The sequence below is a fragment of the Aspergillus multicolor genome (genome assembly GCF_047715735.1).
Source record: "Aspergillus multicolor strain CBS 133.54 unplaced genomic scaffold BDW74scaffold_16, whole genome shotgun sequence".
Lineage (NCBI taxonomy): Eukaryota > Fungi > Ascomycota > Eurotiomycetes > Eurotiales > Aspergillaceae > Aspergillus > Aspergillus multicolor.
The window spans coordinates 461,166-485,070 of NW_027395967.1; the positions used below are offsets into that span (position 1 = coordinate 461,166).

General features: G+C 53.5%; 11 protein-coding genes across 11 annotated transcripts; 7 read left to right on the top strand and 4 right to left on the bottom strand.

Moving 5' to 3' along the window:
- Positions 1–2,390: 2,390 nt before the first annotated feature.
- Positions 2,391–4,515, bottom strand: BDW74DRAFT_155203 (NAD(P)/FAD-dependent oxidoreductase). The gene is made up of 2 exons (XM_073724793.1): positions 3,879–4,515; positions 2,391–3,814 (listed from the first exon to the last, which is right to left on the bottom strand). Exons 1-2 carry the CDS (start codon positions 4,337–4,339, stop codon positions 2,965–2,967), a joined length of 1,311 nt encoding a protein of 436 aa, XP_073582896.1. The 5' UTR covers positions 4,340–4,515; the 3' UTR covers positions 2,391–2,964.
- Positions 4,516–5,159: 644 nt separating this feature from the next.
- Positions 5,160–6,031, top strand: BDW74DRAFT_179262 (SDR family oxidoreductase; the record flags this gene model as incomplete). Its single annotated transcript, XM_073729425.1, has 3 exons — positions 5,160–5,196; positions 5,258–5,942; positions 5,995–6,031. 3 exons carry the CDS (start codon positions 5,160–5,162, stop codon positions 6,029–6,031), a joined length of 759 nt encoding a protein of 252 aa, XP_073582897.1.
- Positions 6,032–6,676: 645 nt separating this feature from the next.
- nctB (negative cofactor 2 transcription regulator complex subunit NCB2) lies at positions 6,677–7,588 on the top strand. Its single transcript, XM_073724794.1, has 4 exons — positions 6,677–6,819; positions 6,877–6,903; positions 6,985–7,244; positions 7,310–7,588. The coding sequence occupies exons 1-4, from the start codon at positions 6,798–6,800 to the stop codon at positions 7,436–7,438; spliced, it is 438 nt and encodes a 145-aa protein (XP_073582898.1). The 5' UTR covers positions 6,677–6,797; the 3' UTR covers positions 7,439–7,588.
- A 366-nt stretch (positions 7,589–7,954) lies between these two features.
- BDW74DRAFT_155214 (putative chromatin remodeling complex subunit (Arp9)) lies at positions 7,955–10,285 on the top strand. The gene is made up of 3 exons (XM_073724795.1): positions 7,955–8,017; positions 8,076–9,459; positions 9,510–10,285. The coding sequence occupies exons 1-3, from the start codon at positions 7,988–7,990 to the stop codon at positions 10,067–10,069; spliced, it is 1,974 nt and encodes a 657-aa protein (XP_073582899.1). The 5' UTR covers positions 7,955–7,987; the 3' UTR covers positions 10,070–10,285.
- A 129-nt stretch (positions 10,286–10,414) lies between these two features.
- On the top strand, positions 10,415–11,921 carry BDW74DRAFT_32755 (putative C2H2 finger domain protein (Kin17)). Its single transcript, XM_073732528.1, has 4 exons — positions 10,415–10,525; positions 10,598–10,671; positions 10,743–10,923; positions 10,991–11,921. The coding sequence occupies exons 1-4, from the start codon at positions 10,472–10,474 to the stop codon at positions 11,690–11,692; spliced, it is 1,011 nt and encodes a 336-aa protein (XP_073582900.1). The 5' UTR covers positions 10,415–10,471; the 3' UTR covers positions 11,693–11,921.
- A 598-nt stretch (positions 11,922–12,519) lies between these two features.
- On the top strand, positions 12,520–16,003 carry BDW74DRAFT_179266 (zinc finger CCCH domain-containing RNA-binding protein; the record flags this gene model as incomplete). The annotated part of the gene is made up of 4 exons (XM_073729426.1): positions 12,520–12,826; positions 12,882–14,375; positions 15,132–15,620; positions 15,675–16,003. 4 exons carry the CDS (start codon positions 12,520–12,522, stop codon positions 16,001–16,003), a joined length of 2,619 nt encoding a protein of 872 aa, XP_073582901.1.
- A 289-nt stretch (positions 16,004–16,292) lies between these two features.
- BDW74DRAFT_185811 (non-structural maintenance of chromosomes element 1 family protein) lies at positions 16,293–17,713 on the top strand. The gene is made up of 3 exons (XM_073731127.1): positions 16,293–16,475; positions 16,527–17,143; positions 17,193–17,713. Exons 1-3 carry the CDS (start codon positions 16,355–16,357, stop codon positions 17,433–17,435), a joined length of 981 nt encoding a protein of 326 aa, XP_073582902.1. The 5' UTR covers positions 16,293–16,354; the 3' UTR covers positions 17,436–17,713.
- BDW74DRAFT_155224 (intradiol ring-cleavage dioxygenase) lies at positions 17,050–19,498 on the bottom strand. Its single transcript, XM_073724796.1, has 4 exons — positions 19,420–19,498; positions 18,141–19,365; positions 17,193–18,074; positions 17,050–17,143 (listed from the first exon to the last, which is right to left on the bottom strand). Exons 2-3 carry the CDS (start codon positions 18,863–18,865, stop codon positions 17,798–17,800), a joined length of 1,002 nt encoding a protein of 333 aa, XP_073582903.1. The 5' UTR covers positions 18,866–19,365; positions 19,420–19,498; the 3' UTR covers positions 17,050–17,143; positions 17,193–17,797.
- Positions 18,527–19,498, bottom strand: BDW74DRAFT_155225 (uncharacterized protein). The gene is made up of 2 exons (XM_073724797.1): positions 19,420–19,498; positions 18,527–19,365 (listed from the first exon to the last, which is right to left on the bottom strand). Exon 2 carries the CDS (start codon positions 19,187–19,189, stop codon positions 18,941–18,943), a length of 249 nt encoding a protein of 82 aa, XP_073582904.1. The 5' UTR covers positions 19,190–19,365; positions 19,420–19,498; the 3' UTR covers positions 18,527–18,940.
- A 2,276-nt stretch (positions 19,499–21,774) lies between these two features.
- BDW74DRAFT_168600 (glycoside hydrolase family 11 protein) lies at positions 21,775–22,485 on the top strand (the record flags this gene model as incomplete). Its single annotated transcript, XM_073726863.1, has 2 exons — positions 21,775–22,040; positions 22,086–22,485. The coding sequence occupies 2 exons, from the start codon at positions 21,775–21,777 to the stop codon at positions 22,483–22,485; spliced, it is 666 nt and encodes a 221-aa protein (XP_073582905.1).
- Positions 22,486–22,625: 140 nt separating this feature from the next.
- Positions 22,626–23,905, bottom strand: BDW74DRAFT_185813 (zinc-dependent alcohol dehydrogenase family protein; the record flags this gene model as incomplete). Its single annotated transcript, XM_073731128.1, has 3 exons — positions 23,689–23,905; positions 23,197–23,625; positions 22,626–23,111 (listed from the first exon to the last, which is right to left on the bottom strand). Exons 1-3 carry the CDS (start codon positions 23,851–23,853, stop codon positions 22,626–22,628), a joined length of 1,080 nt encoding a protein of 359 aa, XP_073582906.1. The 5' UTR covers positions 23,854–23,905.

Below are 23,905 nucleotides of genomic sequence, written 5' to 3' on the forward strand. Positions count from 1 at the left end.
CTGTGCTGGACAACGATGAAGACGATGGCCCGCAATTTGACGAATTGCCAGATCTCTTCAGCCAGAACTATGCTTATGCAGAGACTATCGGGCTATGCGGCTCATTCCTGGAGCTGCGGCCTTCCAACAACCCCGGCTGGGAACATCAGATTGTTCATCTGGTTCATTTCTCCGCGGTTGAATTCCTCTCTGGAAAACAGACTGGCGGCCCGTTTGCCGACTCAACATTACACCATTACTATTTAGCCCTTAATTGTCTGAAATACCTTGGCCATAAAGAAACATGGTGTATTGAGGAAGGTGGAGCGGAAAATACTATTGAGACACGTCCATTTCTTGGGTATGCGGTTTCAGAGTGACATCACCATTTGAGGAATTCTCAAGATCATCAAAACAGGTTAAGGCCGCAGCTTTTGTCATTCTTCAACGTACCCAACCACAACTGGGATAGCTGGCGGCAACGACACAAATCATCGACGGGGCCGACGGTAAAATTTTCGCCGGGTGGGAGGATGTATTACGCATCTTTATTCGGATTTCAGGAAGTGGCTGAGCATCTGCATAGCAGTAGAATGGCGGAGATCAACGAGGCGGGTGGATTTTACGGAAACCCAGTGCAGGCCGCCAGCGGAACGGGCAACATCGACATCCTCAGGCTCTTACTTGCCAAGGGCGCCGATATATATGCACATGGGCGGTATGGCAGCGCTCTTCATGCGGCTGTTGTGTGCAATTAAGAAGACGCAACTCGAGAATTGTTGCAATATGGCGCATCGTTATCGGCTACTGACGAAAGTAGCAAGTCTCCGCTATTTGCAGCGGCATTTCACGCCAGCCACAATTCAATTCGACTTCTCATCAGCTGGGGAGCGGACTTGTCTGTCCCGGATCACGGAGGGCGAAACTCTCTATACTGGGCAATACGGTCAGATGATATTGAGATGGTAAAACTGCTGCTTCAGAAAGGCGTTCTCGTTGCCGGACAAGACCGGGGAGACCCCTCTCCATCTGTCAGCTCGCAAGGGCCGCGCGGACATGGTCCGGGTTCTTCTTGATGCTGGTGCAGACTACGAGGCAGCTGACGAAGGAGACACGGCCCTTGACTATGCTGCCTACCGTGGGTATGATGAGGTATGTCAGTTACTACTAGAAGCTGGAGCGGACCCCAACACCATTCGCGATACTGGGCTAAGCGCTCTTCACTACGCGGTCTACGGTGGGCATAGAAAGACACTCGAGGTCCTTCTAGATCATGGCGCCGACCTTACAGCCTCTGACCGTGAGGACAGGACCCCTCTAGAATTCGCGGCTCGCTATGGTCAATATGAAGCGGCTAAGGTTCTTCTTGATCGCGGTGCAGATTCTACAGCCTCTACCAAGCAGGGCAAGAGCCCTCTTCACTGGGCAGCGCAGAGGGGCCATGAAAAGGTAGCGAAACTACTCCTGGAGTCCGGCGCCAGTGCTTCAGTAGCTCATGTTCGCGGTTGGACGCCGCTTCATCTTGCATCTCGAGAAGGCTACCGTGATATAGTCAACCTATTACTACAATCGGGAGCGGATGTTTCGGCCGTCGCTGGCGGGGCTTTGCATAATTCATCCTCAAAAGGTCATCAAGAGGTGGTAAGTCTCACCCTAGAGGCCCGCACCGATCATTCCACGGCTAGCCCGTACGGGGTAACTGCATTACATTCGGCGTCTTCGAATGGCCATCACAAAGTGGTACAAGTACTCCTTAGTGCGGGGGCGGATGTTAATTCAAGGACATTCGATGGGACAACTCCTCTACATCTTGCCTTTGAGCACAGACACAAGGATACGATAATGACTTTGCTGGATAACGGAGCGTCACTTGACTTTCTTAATGTTTATGGAGTCGCCCCTTGGGAACTCGCCGATGAGGCCTTCCGAGCAACCTTTCCTCAAGGCAAGAACTGCAAGGAACCTACCCCGTTACAGCGGCAGAACAAAGCAAAACAGTTCGTCCAAGCCATGGCCGTAAAAGCGACTCCGGGCGCCAAAAAAGATACGACGTACCTGACTGTTCTCGGCTTCTCTCTTCAAATACTACTGGACCCGATATCCGCCTCCGTGGTCAACGATCAGACCATCACCCTGGACTCCAGAAACGGAGACATAGTTCAGGCAGCATACTGCGATGGCGGCCACAAAAGTAATCGGATCATTGACACAAGATACGCCTGTACCGCTTGCCCTGATCGGGACCTGTGCGCTTCCTGTTTAGCACAGTATAAAAACGGTGCCGGATTCGACTTTTCGCATGTCTGCGCTGGTCATACATACCTTCGCATACCCAGCAGCAATTGGAAACGCGAAGAGGCAACTGATCTTTACACAGAAGAGTTTGTGGGGTGGCTGAAGGATCTGGCGCTCCGGTATCAAATGGAAGAGCTATAAGCCATAACGACAAGTTACAATTCAACCTCGCACCTTGCCTCCTTTGCTACGTATGTATGAGTTAAGGGAGCTAGCTAGAATAGCTGCGTGGACAAGCAACGCTCATGTACCGCTCCGTCGCACCAAGCTCTGGGCTGAGTAATACTCGAATCAACCGGGACCAACGGGATAGACTGACTGGTAATGACCGCTCGGTGGGCTCTCATCAACATGAGCCGTGACCGCACCGCACTATGATTTTCATAGAAAGTTTATCTTTCAATTCCAGTCTCTCGCCGTCACTGGAGTACTTCCCTCCTTAACGGCCCAGTCCAGGAGAGGCCATCCTTATCCATCTTTCTATCAAGCCTATCTGGTCCTGCTCGTCAGGATTGGACTTCGCTAATATCGTCTCTGGCTACCGGACAAACGTAGTATGCTACTTCCAGGTCATATCGAGTCCGCGTTGTAATGAAGCCTTGCGCAACTCTTTCTATCTGAAGCATGGTCTAGACATAACGAGAATTCGCGCTCTATAAACATCCAATATGCACAACTATATCCGTCCGATTACAACTTCGCCTTGCTCTTCTCCTCCCCAACACTCAATCCTGCAATATCAATCTTCGGCTTCACGCCCCTCACAAGGTCCGCAACGACGCTACCCGTGCCCAAGGCCAACGAGATACCCCATGGCCCATGGCCAGCTGCAACAAAGACACCACCGTTCTTGCTCGTCTTGGCTCCGCCCAAAGAGGAGTCATTAACCTTCGTTACGAAGGGCACGCCCCGCTCAGCAACAGGTCGAAGACAGAGTCCCTCGCGGAGGATATCCAAATCATTAGTATTGGCGATCTCATCAGTCGACTCCGTCTTCCCTACAGGAAGCTTGCCCATAAGCCGCACAGTAACGTCCCTAAGCTTCTGCATCTCCTTCTCATCATAATACTGGTTCTTGAGATCCTCGACGCGGTCAGGAACCGGTATCTCCCGACTATTCAGCCCCGCAATGTAAATCTCACTTCCTTCACGCGAGAAGATCTCCGGGCTGAATCCGCAGGAGGGCGGATGCGTCGTGAAGACCGCGTGGCTTTCGCCCTTGAGCTTCTCCTCGTGCTTGGCTGTGTACCGCGGCGAGCGCACGACGAGCGAGTAGCCGGCTAGCGGGTAGATGGGAAATGTTGTTGACGAGGAGGGGAAGAGCGTGTTGAAGACGCGGGGCGTCCAGGAGCCCGCGGCGATGATGAGGTTTGTGCAGGGGAGGGTTGAGAAGGTTTTTGCGGCGTGGTTGAGGATCTTCACGGCGGTGATTGTGCCATTGTCGTCTTTGAGTATGGATGTTGCGGTGCTGGGTTGGTGAAGCTTTACGCCGCGCGCGAGGGCTTGATCAAGGAGGAATTGGGAGAGGCGGAGGGGGTCGCTGTTTTAATTAGCTCTTCTATTCCATGAAGAACCCGGTATCAGAGGGGGTATAGGAAACGTACACCTGCGCCACGCTCCCGTCCTCACTAATCCGCTCCACGGCAGTGGCCTTCTGTTTGGTCAACCACTCCGGTCCTTCGGCGAGCACAACGGGCTTCGTCGTTGCCGTTTCCGCGCGACTCGTGCCAGAGCGCAACCAGTCGTCGCCCCTTGCGCCTCCCGATGCCGCATCCGTGCTTCCCAAGCTCAAAGCTGTCCCCTTCATGTATCCCCATTTCTTATCGCCGCCATGCTCAGCGGCTAGAGATTCGTGCAGCGCGAAGGAGTACTCGCCCAATGGGAGGAGCGACGGCTCGAACCAATCCTTCGCGAGGAAACCTGCGGCATATCCGGAGGCGGAAGAGAAGAGCTCGTTGCTGGACTCGATGATGTGGATGTTCTTCGCGTCTGATGGGTTTTGTTGAGTGAGGTAGTATGCGATTGAGGAGCCGATGATGCCCCCGCCGAGGATAACGGTGGGCATTTTGCTTATAATTTCTGTTCTATCTGTAGTAAAGTTCACGGGCGACAAACCGCGGAATTGACCCCTTATATACCGCGCCGAAACCCCGGTCCTTCAAATGCTGTAATGCGAATGTGTCAAGCTCCAGAAGAGTGGCGCGATGTGAGCCAGCAAATTGTGGAGATAGCGCGCCCTCCGCACGACAGGCGCGGATTCTTTGACCTATTCGGTCCTAGATCGGATAGCCTCGTCAATTTCGGCATCGTCTCGGATTTTTCTAGGGTGCTGGACGTGGAGGTGGACCGGGACGGTAGCCGGTCTCGCAGCTTGAAAGCTTGAATGGGGATCGGGAAACTGTTTTCCGCCGGGATACGGTGAGTTGGTTGGGTCCGGGGAGGGCTAGAATGATAATTGCATGAACTTATATCTTTGAGGGGTGGTGAGATGATTACAATCCTTACCGGCACTTTGCGTGCTCCCTGTCTTCCCGGTCATGAGGCTTATCAGTTGGCCATTGGTGATCGGAGTTGAGGCATGGAGGGGTAGAGGGGTAGAGGAGCATAGTTGCGGGTGAACATCACGATGTTGTAGCTAGCAGATACGGAATTGGCTCACGAAATTGCCATCTGAGCTGCATTGGCTATCGATCTGGAGATTTCACGTAGTATGACTATTTTCCAGGCTTATTTGTGATGGTTATCTACTGTGGTATTGTTGCCGGAGCTTGAGCCTTGACCCCACGACCCCTCTTCGGCCTCCGTTACATCATTTTCTTCCGCGCTTCCTCCGTCAACTCTGTCCAACATCTCAAGCTTGACCCTCAACACCAGAAAATACGATAATGGTCAAGACAATCATCGTCACCGGCGCCTCTCGAGGTACTTTCGCTGTCTCCGCTCCACCTATAGCTGTGCCTGAAAACTAATCAATCCAAACCAGGCATTGGCCTCGCAATCACCAAGTACCTCCTCTCCGCGCCGCAATCGCACAACGTCGTCGTGATCGCCCGAAGCGTCGAGCCCCTGCAAGCCCTGAAAACCGAATACAAGGACCAAGTCGCCATCCTGAACGGTGACATCGCCGACTTCTCGCTTGCGCAGAAAGCCGTCGATCTCGCGGTCAAGAGCTTCGGACGCCTCGACGGACTCGTTCTCAACCACGGTATCCTCGGGCAGGTCGGCAAGATCGGGACCGCGAACATCGAGGAGTGGAAGAAGGGGTACGATGTGAACTTTTTCAGCCTGGTCGCGTTCGTCCAAGCGGCGCTGCCGAAGCTGCGCGAGAGTAAGGGCAAGATTGTGTTTACGAGCTCTGGTGCGGCGGTCTCGGCGTACCGTGGTTGGGGGCTCTACGGGTCTACGAAGGCTGCGATGAACCATCTTGCGCTGAGTCTGGGTGAGGAGGAGCCGGATGTTACGAGTGTTTCGATCCGGCCTGGGATGGTGGACACGGAGATGCAGAGGGAGCTTAGGGAGGACCATGCGACGACGCTTGAGCCGCAGGTGCATTCTAAGTTTACGACGGTGCACAAGGATGGCAAGTTGCTTAAGCCTGAGCAGCCCGGACATGTTATGGCCAAGTTGGTGCTTGACGCGCCCAAGGAGCTGAGCGGGAAATTTCTCTCGTAAGTTTCTGCATTGTGCTATGGATTGTACTAAGCTAACGTGATGAATCAGGTGGAATGATCAACAGCTCGAGGCCTTTCAGGCGTGAAACTAGATTACTGTAGACGAGTCAGCGTTGACTCTGGAAACGAAGCCATAGAACAAAATAGAACAATGGAAATTGATCAGCCGAAAGATGAAAAGCAGGTACATTTCTTAAGCATCAGATGCAGAGCACCTTCATACTTAGCATGGAATGTAGTTTGTTCATCACAAAATAAGAGGTAGAAGAAAAGAATTGTCATTGTCGTACCTAAGCTACAGACTTGGTTCTTGGTTTGCCTTGTCGGCTGAAGGCTACACTAGATTCTTCAGGCAGTTAGCAATGGCCAAAAATGCGCTGAGTGACAAATATTGTAGGAAGGATTAATATCAGCAGTCCGTTTGGCTTTGGACAGTGTACGTCACCATAGATGGTCTGATAGGGGCGACAACGATGTTCATCATGATAGAAAGAGAGAGGGGAAAAGCCGATTGAACGTACCATATCAGTAAGTGAAGAGTATGATGTCGGAACGTCGAGTATTTCTCAGTAAAACATCATATTGAGAATTCTCTGTGGGAGACGAAGAAAAGCAAAGCAGAAAAAAATCGCAGCCGAAGATAAAGTATATTTGGCGGTGAATTTTCTGCCGCGTGGTTGTTCCGTTCCGCGTCGTCGCATCCACCATATTTCGCGATAAAGAGACTCCGAGGGGAGGGTCAGCTCGGACAAAGAGGCAACACACAGGTGACCTCATACTGTCACGGGTTCGATCTATACGCGTCTTACGGACGGCTTGCCATTGCGCTTACTATATATTACATCTGTAACCATGTCAGATCGGGAATTCAGCTGTAAGTCTATGTCTGTCGCGCTTGGCGCAACTATGCCGCTCGCTAACACGATCGAAGCAAACGACGACCTGTCGCTTCCCAAAGGTGTGTACATACAGTTTTCTGGTCCAAGACTACGACCTCTCTGGTCTTATACTACCCGAATAGCCGCTAATCAGCATGCAGCGACGGTCCAGAAAATCATCACCGAGATCCTTCCCCCCTCATCCGGACAATCCTTCTCCAAGGATGCGCGCGACCTGCTCATGGAATGCTGCGTCGAGTTCATCACCCTGATCTCCTCCGAAGCGAATGATATCAGCGAGAAGGAAGCCAAGAAGACCATCGCCTGTGAGCATGTGGAGCGGGCTCTGCGTGATCTTGGGTTTGGCGATTATATCCCGGACGTCCTTGCCGTTGCGGAGGAACACAAGGAACAGCTGAAGGTATGCCTCAAGATCCCTCAAGATCTTGGCTGTATGTGGAGTGGTGACTGATGGTTGTTTTATAGTCGCGGGAGAAGAAGCAAAGCAAGATGGAGCAGAGCGGGTTGTCGGAGGAGGAACTGCTTCGCCAACAGCAGGAGCTATTCCGCTCGGCAACGGAGAAGTATCATGCGGCGCCCGAGGGCACCGAGTAAAAGGGTTTACGATGGGTATTATGAGGGCTCGTGCTGGTCATGACGGATGCGGAGTTATATACGGTTATGGAGTTTAGAGGCTTCAGTTCATCAATGGTTACGAAGGGAATGCATTTAAGTTTCGAAATTTAAATAACTACACATTCGTCGAGTATCTTCCGTTAGAATCTTTTGGTATGAGTAATCCTAAGACCAATTGTAAGCTTTGAAGTCGTAGGTGCTCAAATGGTAGACTTAATATATATAGTTGCCATATTCTAGCGTCCCGTTGCATTATCTATGGCTAACCCTGCAACACGTTGAAGAGTGCTAATAATTGATGTCAATCTGCTTAATCTCCAGCTCAACATCAGGAATTACAATAGAAAATCAGATTCGGATCCTAATAATTGTCAAGATGCAGGCGGAATTCTAAAAGGCGCCCAGATCGCGCTAACCGCATTTGGCATTCCACCGCACCTCAGCCTGGAGGCCGGCGCGCGCGCAAGTCGTAGCAAACACCGCGGAACTCCAAGTCCATCATTCAAATCCCCGCCTCCACCAGCGAAAATGCCGCCTTTCAAGGATGAGCATGTCCTTGTACGTCTACTGAATCCTACCGCCTAGGGTAGCAAACCAATCATGCTAATAATGCCAGATAATTGCGCCAGGATCGCAAGTGACCCTGGCGCAACTGGGTCTCCCCGAATCCTTTACGCCCGCCCGATGGCGCTTCCCTAGCCGAATGTTTCCGGGCGAGAAGAAGGGCGAATACGAGCCGTACAAGATTCGGGAGAGGCGACAAGAGGTCAAATCCGCCAATGGCCTGACCGCACCCAAGGAGCAGGAGGACGTTGAGATGAAAGACCAGCCACCACAAGAAGGCACGGCAAACGCAGACGCGCCAAAGACCGAGAGCATCGACGAGACGAAACCCGAAGCCACCGAGAATGCGGGCGAAGAAGGGAAGGAAGGTGGTGAGAATGGCCAGACCGTGGAGGAGATTTTCTACGAGGAAGACATTGCGTCTGAAGAAGGGGCGATCTGGCCGATGCAGAAGGGACGCATTGTCGACTGGCAGTGTTTCTTCGCGCTTCTGACACACGTGTATAACACGCTCAGTCCACCGTTCCATACGCCCATCATGCTTGTTGCCGAGCCGGTCTGGTCATTGCGGGATCGGGAGGCGATTACTCAATTTGTGTTTGAGAAGTTCAAGACACCTGCGTTCTGCATTATGGATTCCGCGGCCGCTGTTTGCTACGGATATGGGACGCAGACTGCGACTGTTATTGATGTTGGAAAAGACAAGGTGGATGTTACTGCGGTTACGGACTTCCAGGTCAATGAGCACGGGCGGGGAGTCGCGGTGGAGGGCTGCGGTGGTGACTACCTGACCGACCGACTGCTGGAGTTGCTGGGCTCCAAGGGATTTACGAGGGAGATGTGCGAACAACTCAAGCGGAGCAACATTACCGAGCTCCTACCAGCGGGGACGCCTCTACCTGGCGCCGCCGCAACAGCACGCCAGGACGGGCAACCAACTGGTCCTAACTCACAACCTGGCGGTCTAGACAATACTCAGGGCAAAAACGCCAATGGGACCACCGACAACGATGATGATGAGGGAGTTCTAGACGTTGCCGCTATCGTTAGCGGTAACACCAGCGAATACCTCGCTGCGCGGGAGAAAGACAAGGGGACGAAGAAGGGTGCTGATGCCGCGAAGCCCGTCCGTCTTCCTAACTCTAAGAAGGAGAAGGCTACATTCCAGTACCAAGAGTTCGTCAAATTGGAGCCAGAGAAGGACGCGCCTAGTGGACCCAGTCGCTTCATCCGCCAGACAAGAGATATCGAAGTGAGCGTCGAACGGTTCCTTTCTGCTACACCGATGCAGAACGCAGGGGACCGACTGACCAGCGGTCTTCTTGAGGATATCGCTACCCAAATCCATCACACCATTCTTGCCGTGCCTGATGCTACGAAGCGTAGTGAGCTATGGGACTCCTTGATTATCGTCGGTAACGGTAGCAAGGTTAAGGGTTAGTCTACCCAGCCAGCATGATCTCTAGTGAATATTAACCACATGCAGGTTTCACCCAAGCCCTCATCAGCACAATCACGCAAAAGTTTGTTCTTTCGCCCTCCGGCACAATCTTCACCTCCGAAATCCCCTCCAACTTCTCTACACCCCTTCCCACCGGCGGAACAAACACACCCGTCCCAGGCTTCCCCGGCCAGATGCACCACCCCGGCAGCCAGGGCGTAAACCCTCTCCTCGTCGCCGCCACCCACTCCGGCAACCCCATGCCTCCCGGAACTCCATCAATCGACCCCCTCTCCCACCACCGCTCCACCGGGCATTCGCAGACTCCCACCTCCGTTCGCACCGTAAAACCACCAGAATACTTCCCCGAGTGGAAGGAACAGACCGCGACCCAGCAGTCCGCGCAGAACCAACCCGGGCTCAATGGCCCCGCCGGTCCGCAGTCTAGCGGCGGCCACCGCGGCATGGAAGAGGCTGTGTTCCTCGGCGCCCAGGTTGCTTCGAAGGTCGTGTTTGTTATTGATCAGGGTATCAGCAAGGGCTTCATGAGCCGGGTCGAGTATAATGAGAACGGACCGTCGGCGATTCATGAGTATGCTATGTGAGCTTTTGGACGAGCAGTTTATGTTTATCAGGCTTTACTTTCTTCATCTATGATCACTCGATGTTAGATTTGCTTCTCTTCATTGCTTTTGTGGATTGTGTATTGTACGGGGCGTCATCTTATTTCAGAAAAGCACTCTTCAAGGATGCTGGTAGGATAGGCGGAGTTTGGTCTAATATAGTAGATATGCCAATGCATCTAACTAATTATTGCTTCCTTTGCTTGCTTTGCTACCCTAATGGCACCTATATATAAAGGGTGTCACGGGCCCGGCGCACGTGACTCACGGATAAGCAACTTATCGGTCGCCACCGGCTTCTCTCTTCCGACTCCGCAACCATTCCTCGTTTCAACTCCGCTATCACATCTTGCGCTCGAAAGGTCATTGATAGTATTTGCAAAGATGCCGCGCGCCGAAGCTGGAAGCACAAAAGCGCTCGGCAACAAGATCAAAGCTGTACGTATCCTGCCGCTCCAGCATCGCCTCGCTTCCGCGTTTAGATGGAGATGAAGAACTAACACCATTCAGAAAGGCCTAGGTCGTCTACGATGGTACTGCCAAGCATGCGAGCGCCAAATGCGTGATGAGAACGGATTCAAATGGTGAGTCTGGCCTTACCGCTGACAGTACCGGAGAGTGAGTGAGCGGTACTGACGTTGTTTTTTGTGCCCAGTCACGTCCAGAGCGAAAGCCACGTCCGACAGGTCCTACTCATCGGCGAGGACCCGAAGCGGTACATCGAGGATTACAGCAGGCAATTTATGAAGAACTTCATGGATTTGCTTCGGACTACACACGGCGAGAAGAAGGTGCATATCAACCAGTTCTACCAGCAGGTTATTGCGGATAAGGAGGTGAGTTCAGCCCATTCTTTGCTTCCTGCGCTTTTTTTGTTTAGCGTGCTGACCTGTCGCGTTGTAGCATATTCACATGAACGCGACGAAGTGGAAGAGTCTTAGCCAGTTTGCGGCGCACCTCGGACGCGAGGGATTATGCCACGTCGAGGAGACGGAAAAGGGCCTATTCGTTTCCTACATCGATCGCAGCCCGGAACAAATGCGCAGGAAGGAGGCTATCATGAAGAAAGAGCGACAGGACCGGGGAGATGAGGAGCGGGAACAACGGTTGATTCAAGAACAGGTCGAACGAGCGCGGGCAAAGGAGAAGGAGGAGGAAATCGACCCCGAGGCGAGGAACCTGCAGCGCAAGGAAGGGGAGAAGGTCAAATTGAATATTGGATTCGGTGCGAAACCGTCCCCGCCTGCACCGGGCACCGCCACCGAGTCGTCAGGAACCCAGTCGCCCGATGAGAAGGAGAAAGAGAAGGACTCTTCCTCTACGACGCCTGAGTCTTCAGCCGCGGCATCACCTGCACCGACACAAGCTCCTCAAGCCGCGCCGAAGGTATCGCTTTCATTCGGTGGTGGAAATGGCAAACCGAAGAACGTTTTTGCATCCGCGGCGAAGAAGAACCCGCTGGCCGGGAAGAAGGGAACCGTCATGACAGCACCGAAGAAGATGTCCGAGCAGGAGCGAATCATGAAAGAGGAGATGGAGGCCATGCAGCGAAAACGTCTGGGCGGAGGTGGCATGCCGAACCCTAAGCGGCCTAAGATTTCATGAAGAGTGGCACATCATCTCCGTTTCACCCTTCAGGAGTCAAGAGGATTTCCCTAACCCCGCAGCTTCTCAGGCACCAGCAAACCCTCGCTCTGGACTGGCCCATCATTCATTCTGGCTCACTGCACGTGGAAGTTCGATACGAGTACGACTCCACAAAGACAGAAAGGAGGACGACTGAACCCTGGACCTTCCTATTCCGTCGTCCCGACTCCTGGCCACGCGATTATTCGCGCGCGAATGTTATGACGGGTGCTGGTATATGCCTTATGATCCCACCCCTTTTCCCTGTATCTAATTGCAGCTTAGGATATTAGCCTCAAATAAGATCACTATGGCGGCGGCTTTACCCGATTTTGGCAGTTAGGGGAGCCGCTGCCAGAAGCCACAATCAACTAAGGTCCAACGGCCCACGCCAATCGAATCTTACATTTTCCTTTGTATCCTAGACTATCTACAATTAGTTACGGGTTGATTGAGCATCGACCTCACCAAGCTCAGCCGGATTTTGAAGTTCCCGCTTACGAAAGACGGAGACCCCGTTTAAGGGGCGGTCCCAGCGCCATCGTGAAACGCAGCTCCACCACATAGGGCTCGACCTCATTTTAACATTTCTATCCAAAACAGCCTTGTCTGAGGATTGGAGACTCGACGAGCCTGGACCATCCATCGATATGCATGGTCTCACCACCATCCCGCCCTACGAGGATAGTATATTAAGCCGATCCCTACCCAGATATGCGACTTGAAGATCAGCCAGCTCGTCATTCCTTTAATACTTTCGTTTTTAGTTTATATCGCCGGTCGATATACTTCCATTCATTTTGAAAATGAAGCTCTTCCTTCTAGGTGCGGTGCTCTCTGCCGCGCAGAGTGTTACCGCTGCCCTGGATGCGTCGCTCCTTGAGACCTACGTCGACTCTCTCGAGCTGACGTCCTCGTTCAACCCTGTTGAGGCTGCCTACTGGACTGGGTACAAGCACCACCGCCGTACTCCGTTCGCTGTGTCTCCCGATGGAGAGTCTGCGTACCTCGCGTACCTGGACTCGAGCGAGTCGGGTGTTCACGTTCAGCAGGTTGACCTCAGCACCTTTGAGGCTGTGGGAACTACCGTTACTGTGTCCGGTGGTCAGGAGGGTACGTCACTCGAACCTGCATCATATACGGATTGGATGATCTAACAATACTGCAGCCGGTGGTCTCGTTGCCCACAACGATGGCTTCGCCCTTCTAACCAACGAAGCCATGCCCTCTGGTACCACCAACGCTCCGTCCGACAGCACCCCCGTCCCCGTCCTCTACCGCTACACCAACGGTGAACAAACCTGGAAGACCTGGCTCGGCGGCCCCGACGTCGAGTCCAGCGAAGGCTACCTCGCTTCCCCCGACATCAACGGTGACCTCGTCTACTCTTCCGAAGCCGGTCTCTACGGTGCCTACTTCGTCGTAACCGCCTACTCCGGCTCCGCATCCGGCCACTACGGTGACTCGATTCAGTACGTTAACGATGACGGCGAGCTCCAGACCATCTCTGGCGCCACCAGCACTTGGGGATGCAGCCACAACACCGGTATCGCCTTCGAAGCCGCCGACGAAGCTCCCTTCGCCAGCATGTGCGCTGAAGACCAGGGCGCCATCTGGCTGAACACCAACGGCCAGGGTATGATGGACATCGGCGTCAAGGTCTCGAACGAGAACACGACCAACGGTGCCTCCGGAGAGCCTATGGGCGGTATGTCCGGCAGTTACTCCCAGCTCGTCAAGCTCGGCTCGTCCTCCAAGTACCTCTTCTCGTGGCCCACCCGCGGTGCCATCGACGTCACCTTGAACGACTGGATGGGCGAGGGCTACACGCACGTTCTCCCCCGTAACCTGAACCGCAACGTCGCTGTCGCTCTCTTCTCCGACAAGAAGACCCTCGTCGGCGACGAGGCTACCTCCGTCATCGGTACCGAGGACGCCGACAGCCAGATCAACTGGATCACAGAGGGCGATGCCGACCACACTAACGTCCACGCTGCTGCCTTCGGTACCGACAACGCCCTCCTCACCTGGGAGGAGATCTCTGACCCCGTCTGCGACGAGTTCATTGCCATGGGTTGCCGTGGTACCTTCGCTGGTACTCACTTCCAGCAGGTTGACAGCACCGGCGCAGTTGTTGGCGCCGCCATCAACTCCTCTGATGTCTACGTCGCCGGTGACATGGTCAACATCGGCAGCAAGATCTGCTGGCCGTACGTGAACATGGAGTGGGATCTCGATGGCACCGTCAACGAGTGGGATACCTCGTCCTCCACCACCACCAAAAAGATCTCGTTCGCTTGCATCTCGCTCTCTGGCTCTGGTTCTGGTTCCGCTAGCGGCTCTGCTTCTGCTTCCGCCTCTGGCTCTGGCTCTGCCACCGCTTCTGCCACTGCTTCCGCCTCCGCGACTGCCTCTGGAGCTGCCACCGGCTCCGGCTCCGGCTCCGGCTCGCTCTCCATCTCCACCTCCGTCGCCGCCGAGACCCAAGCTGTCTCCCAGACGCAGACCGAAGCTGTGCCCACCTCCGTCGATGCCATCAGGCCCACGGAGACCGAGACCGAGGCCGTTCCCACCTCCGTCGACGCCATCGCCGCCACCCAGCTCCCCGCCTCCTCTGACGCTGAGGGCGCGGCTGTGACTGCACGTCCCAACCGGGGCAAGGGTAAGTGCAGGGCTCACTACCGCCACTAGGCGTGGATGCTGCGGGGCAGGATCGGATTCTGGAGCGAGGCATAGGAGATTAGGTTAGCAAGGAGCTACGTATTCGTCTTCCTTTGTTCTCCAAACTTGATCTTGCCTGAATTGAGATGCTGGCTACAATGTATGTACAATAGGCCACAGGCTACTTTATGTACGTTATGTGGCCAATGTCTTGTGTATATAGGAAAGGAAATAGATACCTTGCAGGTGTCGATCGTATTCAGTAACTTGGCCGTCCGATGCTGGTTAGTAGCGCCTGTTATCAATTGGCTATAAGCATAGGTAGCCGAGCCTATATTTCTGATGTAGCGGCCCGGGCAGAAAACTGGATAGCAAGAGAGATCCAAGAGGCAAATGCTGCTATCGGCACCAGTAAAGCTCTGTTAAACTCGGAGAGTGCACTTCGTCCACGAAAATTTCAATGCACCACATAAACGATAAAGAAACAGAGAGCTCGAGTATTGCTCCTAGCGTAAGCCCAGCGCCCGTGCATTCGAAATCTCTCAAGAATGACAGTGATATGAACGATGCAGGATACAGCTCCCACAATTTGTTCGCATAGCCCGCAGCATTTCCGAAGGGTGTCCTTCCACTGGCAGTTGACCTCGTAGCATTTAGAATATATAAGATAAATCGTGTACTGTCGACATGAGAATGAAAGTGGTGGTGGAATGGTGGTGGAGGGTCTAGAAGTTTCCGCCTCAGGCACCGAGATTAGTCAGCGCTTCGGAGCTTGAGGTCGCTCTCCAGAATCTTTCAGAACTGGGGGTCTCGTCGGAGAAGCCATCTTGTCACCACGCCTTTGTCCTCATCTCCTCGCCACATCCTCACTTCAACCTCGCCGATCGGAAGACCTCACCGCACTCTCAGTTAACCTCCTTACTTGCATACCGCATCGCCCTCGCAATGGCCAACTACCTCGCCTCCATTTTCGGAACCGAACAAGACAAGGTCAACTGTTCCTTCTACTACAAGATCGGCGCCTGCCGACACGGTGACCGGTGCTCGCGCAAACATGTCAAGCCATCCTACTCTCAGACGGTCCTGATGCCGAACATGTACCAGAACCCCGCCTACGATCCCAAGAGCAAGATGAACCCGAGCCAACTGCAAAACCACTTTGATGCGTTCTACGAGGATGTTTGGTGCGAGATGTGCAAATACGGCGAGCTGGAGGAATTAGTAGTGTGCGACAACAACAACGACCGTAAGTTATTGCAATCTGGACCCCTTGCCCCAGTACTAACATCCGTCTCCGCAGATTTGATCGGAAACGTTTACGCCCGATTTAAGTACGAAGAAGATGCGCAGGCCGCCTGCGATGCCCTCAACTCCCGATGGTACGCCGCGCGACCGATATACTGCGAATTATCACCAGTCACCGATTTCCGAGAAGCATGCTGCAGGCTGAATAGTGGCGAGGGCTGTGTACGCGGCGGGTTCTGCAACTTCATCCACCGGAAAGACCCCAGCAACGAGCTCGACCGGGAGCTCCGCCTCAGCACGAAGAAGTGGCTGAAGGAGCGTGGTCGCGATGCCCGGAGCGTCAGCCGCAGTCCTAGCCCGGAGCCTACGCGGCGGAGATACTGAACGATTGTCTGATTTATAGTGGCGTTGGGAGAATGATCGTGTACTTTATTTATGATATCACTCTATAGCAACGACGTGCAATTACCTACAAATGGAAAAGCAATAAGTGCCTTTGATCCTTGTCCAGTAGAATCCAAAAACTCGGGCGCAACCTCAGTGCTGCTGATCGGGAGATATGAGAAGTCTTGGCGTTCTGGTTTCGGCGGCGCGTCTGTCGCGTCCCCCGGCGGGCGGACAAAGAATAGACACCCCGCTATCATTTTTCGACATTAGCCATTGCAGAGTAATTCATCACTCTCGCATCGCCTCAATAACGTATCGTGTCCGCATCACTAAACACTACCAACTCAAATGTCGCGAAGACAAGGCTACGATGACAGCAACCGGGCGTTTCTCCAGGCGTTGATGGCCCGGTCAACGATGACCCTTGCAGAAGCAAAGCCCGTCCTCGCCGCCATCTTCACAGCTCACGGTACGTCAAAGGATAGAAAACGAGTTGAGCTAGCTTACTGACCTATCCCAGGAGGCGAAACCGTTTCTCCCGACTCTATCACAGAAAACCATCTGAACTCATTCGTCATGGCCGCGAACAGCGCAATCTCCCCCTTTGATCTCGAAATCCGCAGCACCCTCCCACAAGTCGAGCTCGACGACCCCACAAATGAACAAGTAAATCCCGAGCGCGTTTACGCCCTGGTCAACACAACCAGCGACGGGCTTACGCAACTCGCGACAACGTACACAGCCGACGAGATATCCTACGTCAAACGCGTTCTAGACAAGATGTTCGAAGCAAATAACAATAAAATCACAGAGGCTGTTTCGCTTAGTACGATGGAGGCGCTGCACCAGTGCAAGGTTCCTAGCGAGGGGAACCGGCGCGAGTCTGGCTCCGCAGCACAAGCTACACAAGGCGGGGCGGCGCAGCCGTTGACCATGGGGCAGGCGGAGACAGTTCTGAAGCAGCTTTGCGAAGACGGCTGGTTTGAGAAGAGTCAGAAGGGGTTTTATACGTTGAGTCCGCGCGGATTGATGGAGCTGAGGGGGTGGCTTGTTGCGACGTATAATGATGAGAATGAAGGTGGGCGGAGGGTTCAGAAGATCAAGTTTTGTGCTGCGTGTAAGGACATTATTACGATTGTATGTTGTTCCTAACATTTATATGTGTTATGATGTGCTGACTAGTCAGGGACAACGCTGCGGTAACCGTGATTGCGCCGGCCGACTACACGACCACTGTATGCGCAACTTCTTCAGAGTGCAAAAGGCGGAGCAATGTCCGGTTTGCAGATCGCCATGGCCGGGTGATAAATACGTTGGCGAGCGTGCGATATCCTCAGGTCAGAGACGGAGCAATGCCCGACCTAGCGGAGTCGGACCAAGCACGCAGTTGACCCAAGCTACGGACGATATGAGCGACGAAACCGATTGAGCAACTGAGGGCTTGCGATAACTGGAAATCGCCGCAACCCGTTGAAGGCGAGCATCCTGCAATCTATTGAAAAGTCGCGCATCTTCGATACTACAGATCCTCCTACTAGCTATGCCCCGCTCTAGTCGCACAGCGTTCAAGACGCCAACAGTCCGATCAGACCGATTCAAGGCGGCACAGCTGGCTCCGACCATTCAGACCGTGTTCATACAACGCGGGCACTATTCAGCATTACAAGGAGGACTTCGAGGTTTTGATATCTTCATTTTGAAGTGAACTGACCTGCGGAGTCAACATTTCAGCAGAAGCAAGCCATGACATATACCCGAAACCTATGTATCACGAAATCAATGATCCAAGAATCAAGAATCATCCGCCGGCACTGGCAATCCATCGTGAAAAACCACCTTTCTCCCCTGCTTCTCCATCGCCTCGATAGCATTCTTCTTGCGCAGTTCGCGGGCTTCTTCCTCTGACAGAAGCACGAAGTCATGCTTCAGCAGCTTCGTCCCCACCTTAACACCGTATTTCTTCGCCATCTCCTCATCCTCAACAGTGGATAGATCAACGACAAGCGACTCCTTTACGCCGAATACCGGGTCCGATGATTCGTAGGGGTCGCCGCGGGGGTAGAGCGCACTGCATCAATCAACAATTAGCACAATGACAGAAAAAAACCTCGAACAATAAAACCGGCGCACTCACGTAATGAGCAAATCCCACCCCGGCTTATCAAGCATAAAATGGACATGCCCCGGCCGATTCGGATGCCTCCCCAGCGCCTTCAGCATCTTACCCACGGGCCCATCCATCGGAATCGGATACGGCACCGGCACAATCGCCTGGAACCAAAACAATCCGTCCGCATCACTCCTCAGCACACCGCGCCCATCTGGCCCTTCCCGATTGGGGTTCTGTACATCATAGAACCCCTTCGAGTCCCCCTCCCACACGTCAACCTTGACATCGGGAATCGGATTCCCAGCTGTATCCTTAATAGACGCAAGCACGAAAAGCGGCGTCGCGTCTTGATCTGTGTGCAGCACCGCACCATGCGACATATCGACGGCGTCATGCGTATGGAAGGGCCCCAGAACCGTGCCCTCTGTAGCCGGCGGCTGGCGCGGGTGATTTATGGCGTCAACGAGCGACGATACACCGAGCGTATCACTGAGGAGGATAAACTCGTGTCTCAGATCATCGCTGATCTGCCCGATCTCCGTGAGGAACTGGATCCCGTAGCTCCATTCTTCTGTGGAAAGCCGCGTCTCGAGGCAGAATTCGTGCAGGTGCGCGACTATTTGATGGAGGAGGTATCGCAGCCGCGGGGAGGGGCATTGGCTGTTCACGATGTGCACGTTTTCGGTGATGTTTTCGGTTGTCAGGTCTTTCATCGGTGGGAGGCCGGTTGGTGGGGTGGAGGGAGGCATATTGCTGGATTCTTTTCGAGATGTCGATTTGACGAGGTGATAAGTTGGATTTGACCTTAGGGAATCAGATCGAGGTCAAATGTACCTAGAAAACGTGGTGAGATCCCCTGCAACGAGACGCAAAGCAGTCAGCGTCAATTGAACAACAGACATCCCTGAGGGGGGAGTTTTGCTTTTTGTATCCCCCCGAAGCTGAGCAGCCCCACATGTAAGCAGAAGATCATGCGATGCAAAGAGTAGGAGTGTACGCAGATTACGTAGGATCAGCAGCTGCAGTATACAAGGATGGGCAAGGAGGATAACCAAACCCCACATGCGATTCATGGAGCGGGGAAGATCGATCAGCTCCAGTGGTTTGCGCTCTGCGGCATTGTGGGGAAGCTGCGGCCGTATTTCCGCCGATTATTAATTCTGATGCTCTTATTGCAAGGGATATCATCGTGGGCATATCATCGTGTTCCCAGGAGTAGTGAATTTATATGCAGTTATGTTTTCCAACGGTATGCTATTCAACGTCATAGGGCAGGGGTAGAGCCCGGCTTACTCGAGTCTAGCTCCTACAGATACCTACCTTATATTGCCTAGCATTTCACTCGAATAATGATTTCGTCCATTCAACTCGCCCAATGTATCGCCTGCGTGAAGTTCGCCTGAATCGCGAGGTACCAACTGCTCCATCTCGACATTTGCAGCATCATCCACCACGCTCCGAGTAAGCCGCCTGCGTATCATAATACCCATTGTTGTAGCCACAAGAAGAACCCGAGCTCCCTTTCTATAAGGGCATGAAGAGTGCATTCAAGACAATGAGCTCTTCGGTAGGTGTCACGTACTCTTTTTTATTGTCGACGATTGAGGTCGTTGCGTTGCAGCTTCGGTATCCGCCGACCTAGTACGCTGCCTTGAATTCCTGGGCGTCGGTGTATGCTGCGCAAGTTGGGAGACCATACCACCAGACACTAGCTGCATGGACCCATTCTTTGCCCACTGCACCTGCCTGAATCATCCCTGATGCTGTACGTCCTGAGTCCGTCATTCGGCGGAGGGATGTTTGCGCCGCGTCCGCCGTAGGTGTAAAGGTTGGTATAGTCTTCGTTTGGTCAAGCTTGGTTTTTGAGTGTTGGAAAATTGGAGGAAATTGATTGTGTCCTGTCGGTAGCACCGTTCTTCAAGTCAACTCCGAATAATGGTCCAGCTCGACCAGGTATTGTCTAAGAATGAGCAACGTTTCAGTGGAGTAGGGTGGGCTCGACGACGTACTCAAGCTACTCTTGTCACCGGGGATCATTTCTCCATCGAGACCAGTCATATAGAGAGGATCACCGACGCCATTGGCTGGTCTATAAAGCTCTCATTTTTGAGTATGTATGAGTCCCTTTTTGTCACCCGTCAGAGGCTGGAAAGGCACAGGCGCACAGCCAGCGTCTCCCAAGACATATAACCTTAGCGATATCAATCCGCAGGCGTTTTAGCCAGCCGCTTGGCTCCACCTCTAGGACTGCTTGGGCGCCGTGCGACTTTGCTTTTTCGGGCCGATGGTGGTGAGAGGGCACGGCTTGACGGCGGGCAGGAATTGGCGACTGCGAGTCGGTCAGCTTGACTTCAAGAGGAGCAAACTATATGAAGGCCTATCTTGACATGTGATGCGGACTGACTGATAACATAGCGGATTCGCCGTCGCAGTCTGCCTGGGTGATTCGTAGGTTACCGGTACATCGTGGTGACTCACTAACGGACCTATAAGAAACGCGGAGGGGCTAGAACTCTCAAAGCCCTGTGTCCCAGAAGCCTCGCTCAACGATGATGTGATGTCAAGCAGAGGTTGACTGGCTTCTGGAGACTTCTTCGGGTCGTGGGAGGTGTCAATGAATGAGGGTTGGGAGACGCGACTTGGGAGAGTTGAGAAGTGCGGAAGAAGAGCGTTGATGTGACTGAATTTCACGCAGACATGTGCCATTGCTATGAGAAGAGATTCGCCCCAGCGGCCAGCTTCAGCTGATCTGGGATCTTGACATCTTGGATGATTGTGGTCTACTCCGGAGTAAAGACAACATAACAACAATCCGGGGAAGGAACACGTGGGACTACGTGCTGTTCCTGAGTACTACAAGTAGGCCACATTCCAAGTTCGTCCCTCGTGCGCCCCTCTTGCATTCTTAACCATTGATCCTAACCGATGGCCAGAGCTTCTTACATTGTTCTGATGACCAAGGTGATGCTCGCTAAGCATCAGCAGCCCCCTAACAACCCGGAGACAATGAAAACAACACAAGCAGTTCGATGCAAACGAACACCACAATGGGAGGTATGTACTGAGCTTCAGCCTATATTTGTCCACTTTCTTTGCGATCATCGACTAATTTGTTGTCTAGGGTTGATTAGGAGTCAGATCCACCGGGGATATCTCCGTCGCGGAGTTCCACCCTTCAGGCTTAGACCTCTCCGCAGACACTCACAGAACAAGTCCTCAACTCTGCCGGCTCGACGGATGAATTGCGCCTTGTCAACCGACATTCAGCCTATACTCCCCGGATCATGTTTGCCGTGGCGTAATGAAGCTTCTGACGAAGGCGAAGCTTATACGTGCCAAGAGGGCCAATATACTTGAGACAGGAGCCGGATTTAGCCTATTTATAGCGATGCGAAACACCGCTTCTCGCTTGACACCGTTCTAAGTTTCATCTTGACATTCGAGTGGGCTTTCCTCCGCTGTCAGACGTACGGCGACCACTCACAGAGCCACGGACATCATGAATTAACCGGCTGCTTGAAGGATCATGTCCTAGTAACTCCTGATCTCCACAAGTAGCAGTACCTCCGGTTTCAACATGACGGACGTGCCTATAAAGCAGCTCGAGCTGCTTGCATTCCGACCTCACCCTCAACAGTCAACACCAACAACCGTCACAATGGTCTCCTTCTCATCCCTCCTCCTCGCGTGCTCTGCCGCTACCGTCTTCGCTGCCCCCTCCGACCAGAGCGTCGCTGAGCGTTCCGTGATCGAGCGCTCTACCGGCAGCTCAACCGGCACTAGCAATGGCTACTACTATTCCTTCTGGACCGACGGCGGCGGTGACGTGACCTACACCAACGGTGACGCCGGTTCTTACACTGTTGAGTGGTCGGACGTTGGCAACTTTGTCGGCGGAAAGGGATGGAACCCTGGCAGCGCTCAGTAGGTATCCTTGATTTCTCTCTGTGGACGCAGCTAATAATGCAGGACCATCACCTACTCCGGCTCCTTCAACCCCAGCGGCAACGGCTACCTCTCCGTCTACGGCTGGACCCAGAACCCCCTGATCGAATACTACATCGTCGAGTCATACGGCGACTACAACCCTGGTACCGCCGGTACCCACCAGGGAACCGTTGAGTCCGACGGCTCGACCTACGATATCTACACCGCGACCCGTGAGAACGCGGACTCGATCGAGGGTACTGCCACCTTCACTCAGTTCTGGTCCGTTCGCCAAAGCAAGCGCGAGTCCGGCAGCGTCACTACCCAGAACCACTTCGACGCCTGGTCCAACCTTGGCATGACACTGGGTACCCACAACTACCAGATCGTGGCTGTTGAGGGCTACCAGAGCAGCGGATCTGCTTCCATTACTGTTTCCTAAGCGTCCTTCCAGCAATTCAGGTTCACCCTATCTACAAAACGTTGGTTCTCGACTGCCCATTTTGGATCGAAGGCTGAAGCCCGACCCCTCTTGTATATTCTATGTTTGTATTCATTGTTTGTCTATAATTTATTTAACTGTCACTCGACATCAATAACAACCTTTGAGAAATGTTTCTGCTGCTCCAGATACTCATACGCCTCCTTAACTTCGGCAAATGCAAAAACCCGGTCATCTACCACAGGCTTTATTCCCTTCTCATCAATAAGAGCATTCATCTCCCTGAATTGCTCCCGTGTCCCTAACAGGAATCCTCTTGTCGTGCAAAGGTGCGTCAAAGCATCCATGATGGACGGGACATTCTCAGATGCACCAAGTAATCCCGTCAGGGCAACGAGACCATCTGTATTCACAGCTTTGAGCGACTGCGCTACTGTCGAGGGACCACCAACATCAACGACGATATCGAATCCGCGGTTATTTGGCGTAAGCGATTTCGCAACCTCGCCCCAGTTGGGAGTGGTCTTATAGTTTACGATATGCTGCGCGCCAAGGGAGGATAGCCTCGCGCCCTTGGAGTCTGAGCTGCTCGTTGCGATCACGGTTGCGCCGGTTGCGACGGCGAACTATGGCTCATCAGTCCTATCCACCTTCCTTCAACCAACCCGCAGAAAAGCTAGTTTGATGGAGACAAATAGAGAGATGACTTACTTGCAGCGCAGCAACACTAACCCCCCCACTCCCCTGGACAAGCACATACTTCCCCTCCAGCGCTTTCCCAACGTCTCGAACTCCGGTCTTCGCCGCCGCAAGCCCCGGTCCAAAAAGCGCATTCCAAGCCGTCAACCCCGAGCATGTCAATGTCGCCGCCCCCCTATACCCCAGTGTCTTCGGCATATGCACCACACTCGTCTCGTGCAGAACCGCGTACTTCCGCAGCGTCCCGTGTGCGCCATGGCCCAGACCCGCAGCAACATCCGCAAATGAAGCTGGCTCGCTTTCGCCTTGGTGGACGGTGAGATGCGCGACCACTTTATCGCCGGATTTGAAGGCGGACACTGCGCTCCCGACCTTGAGGACTTCGCCGGCGCCATCGGAGGAGGGGGTTATGGGGGGTGTGAGGGTGAGGCCGAACTTCCCCTAAGCATGAAATCCTGCGTTAGCGAGCTTTCTCGAAGGTAGGGGAGAGGGGAGAGTACGCACAGAAGCAATCGCCAGCTCGCGATAATTCAGCGCCGCAGCGTGGACGCGTACGAGGACCTCATTCGGTCCGAGCCGCGGAAGATCAAAGGCACCGACGAATTCGAGAGACGAGGGTCCATTCTGGCCCGTTAGGATCCAGGCTGGGGTTGTTGTGAGTTCGGACATGGTTACGCTGTGCAATTCGCCGTATCTCTGCGAGGACGACGCTCAGGATGCG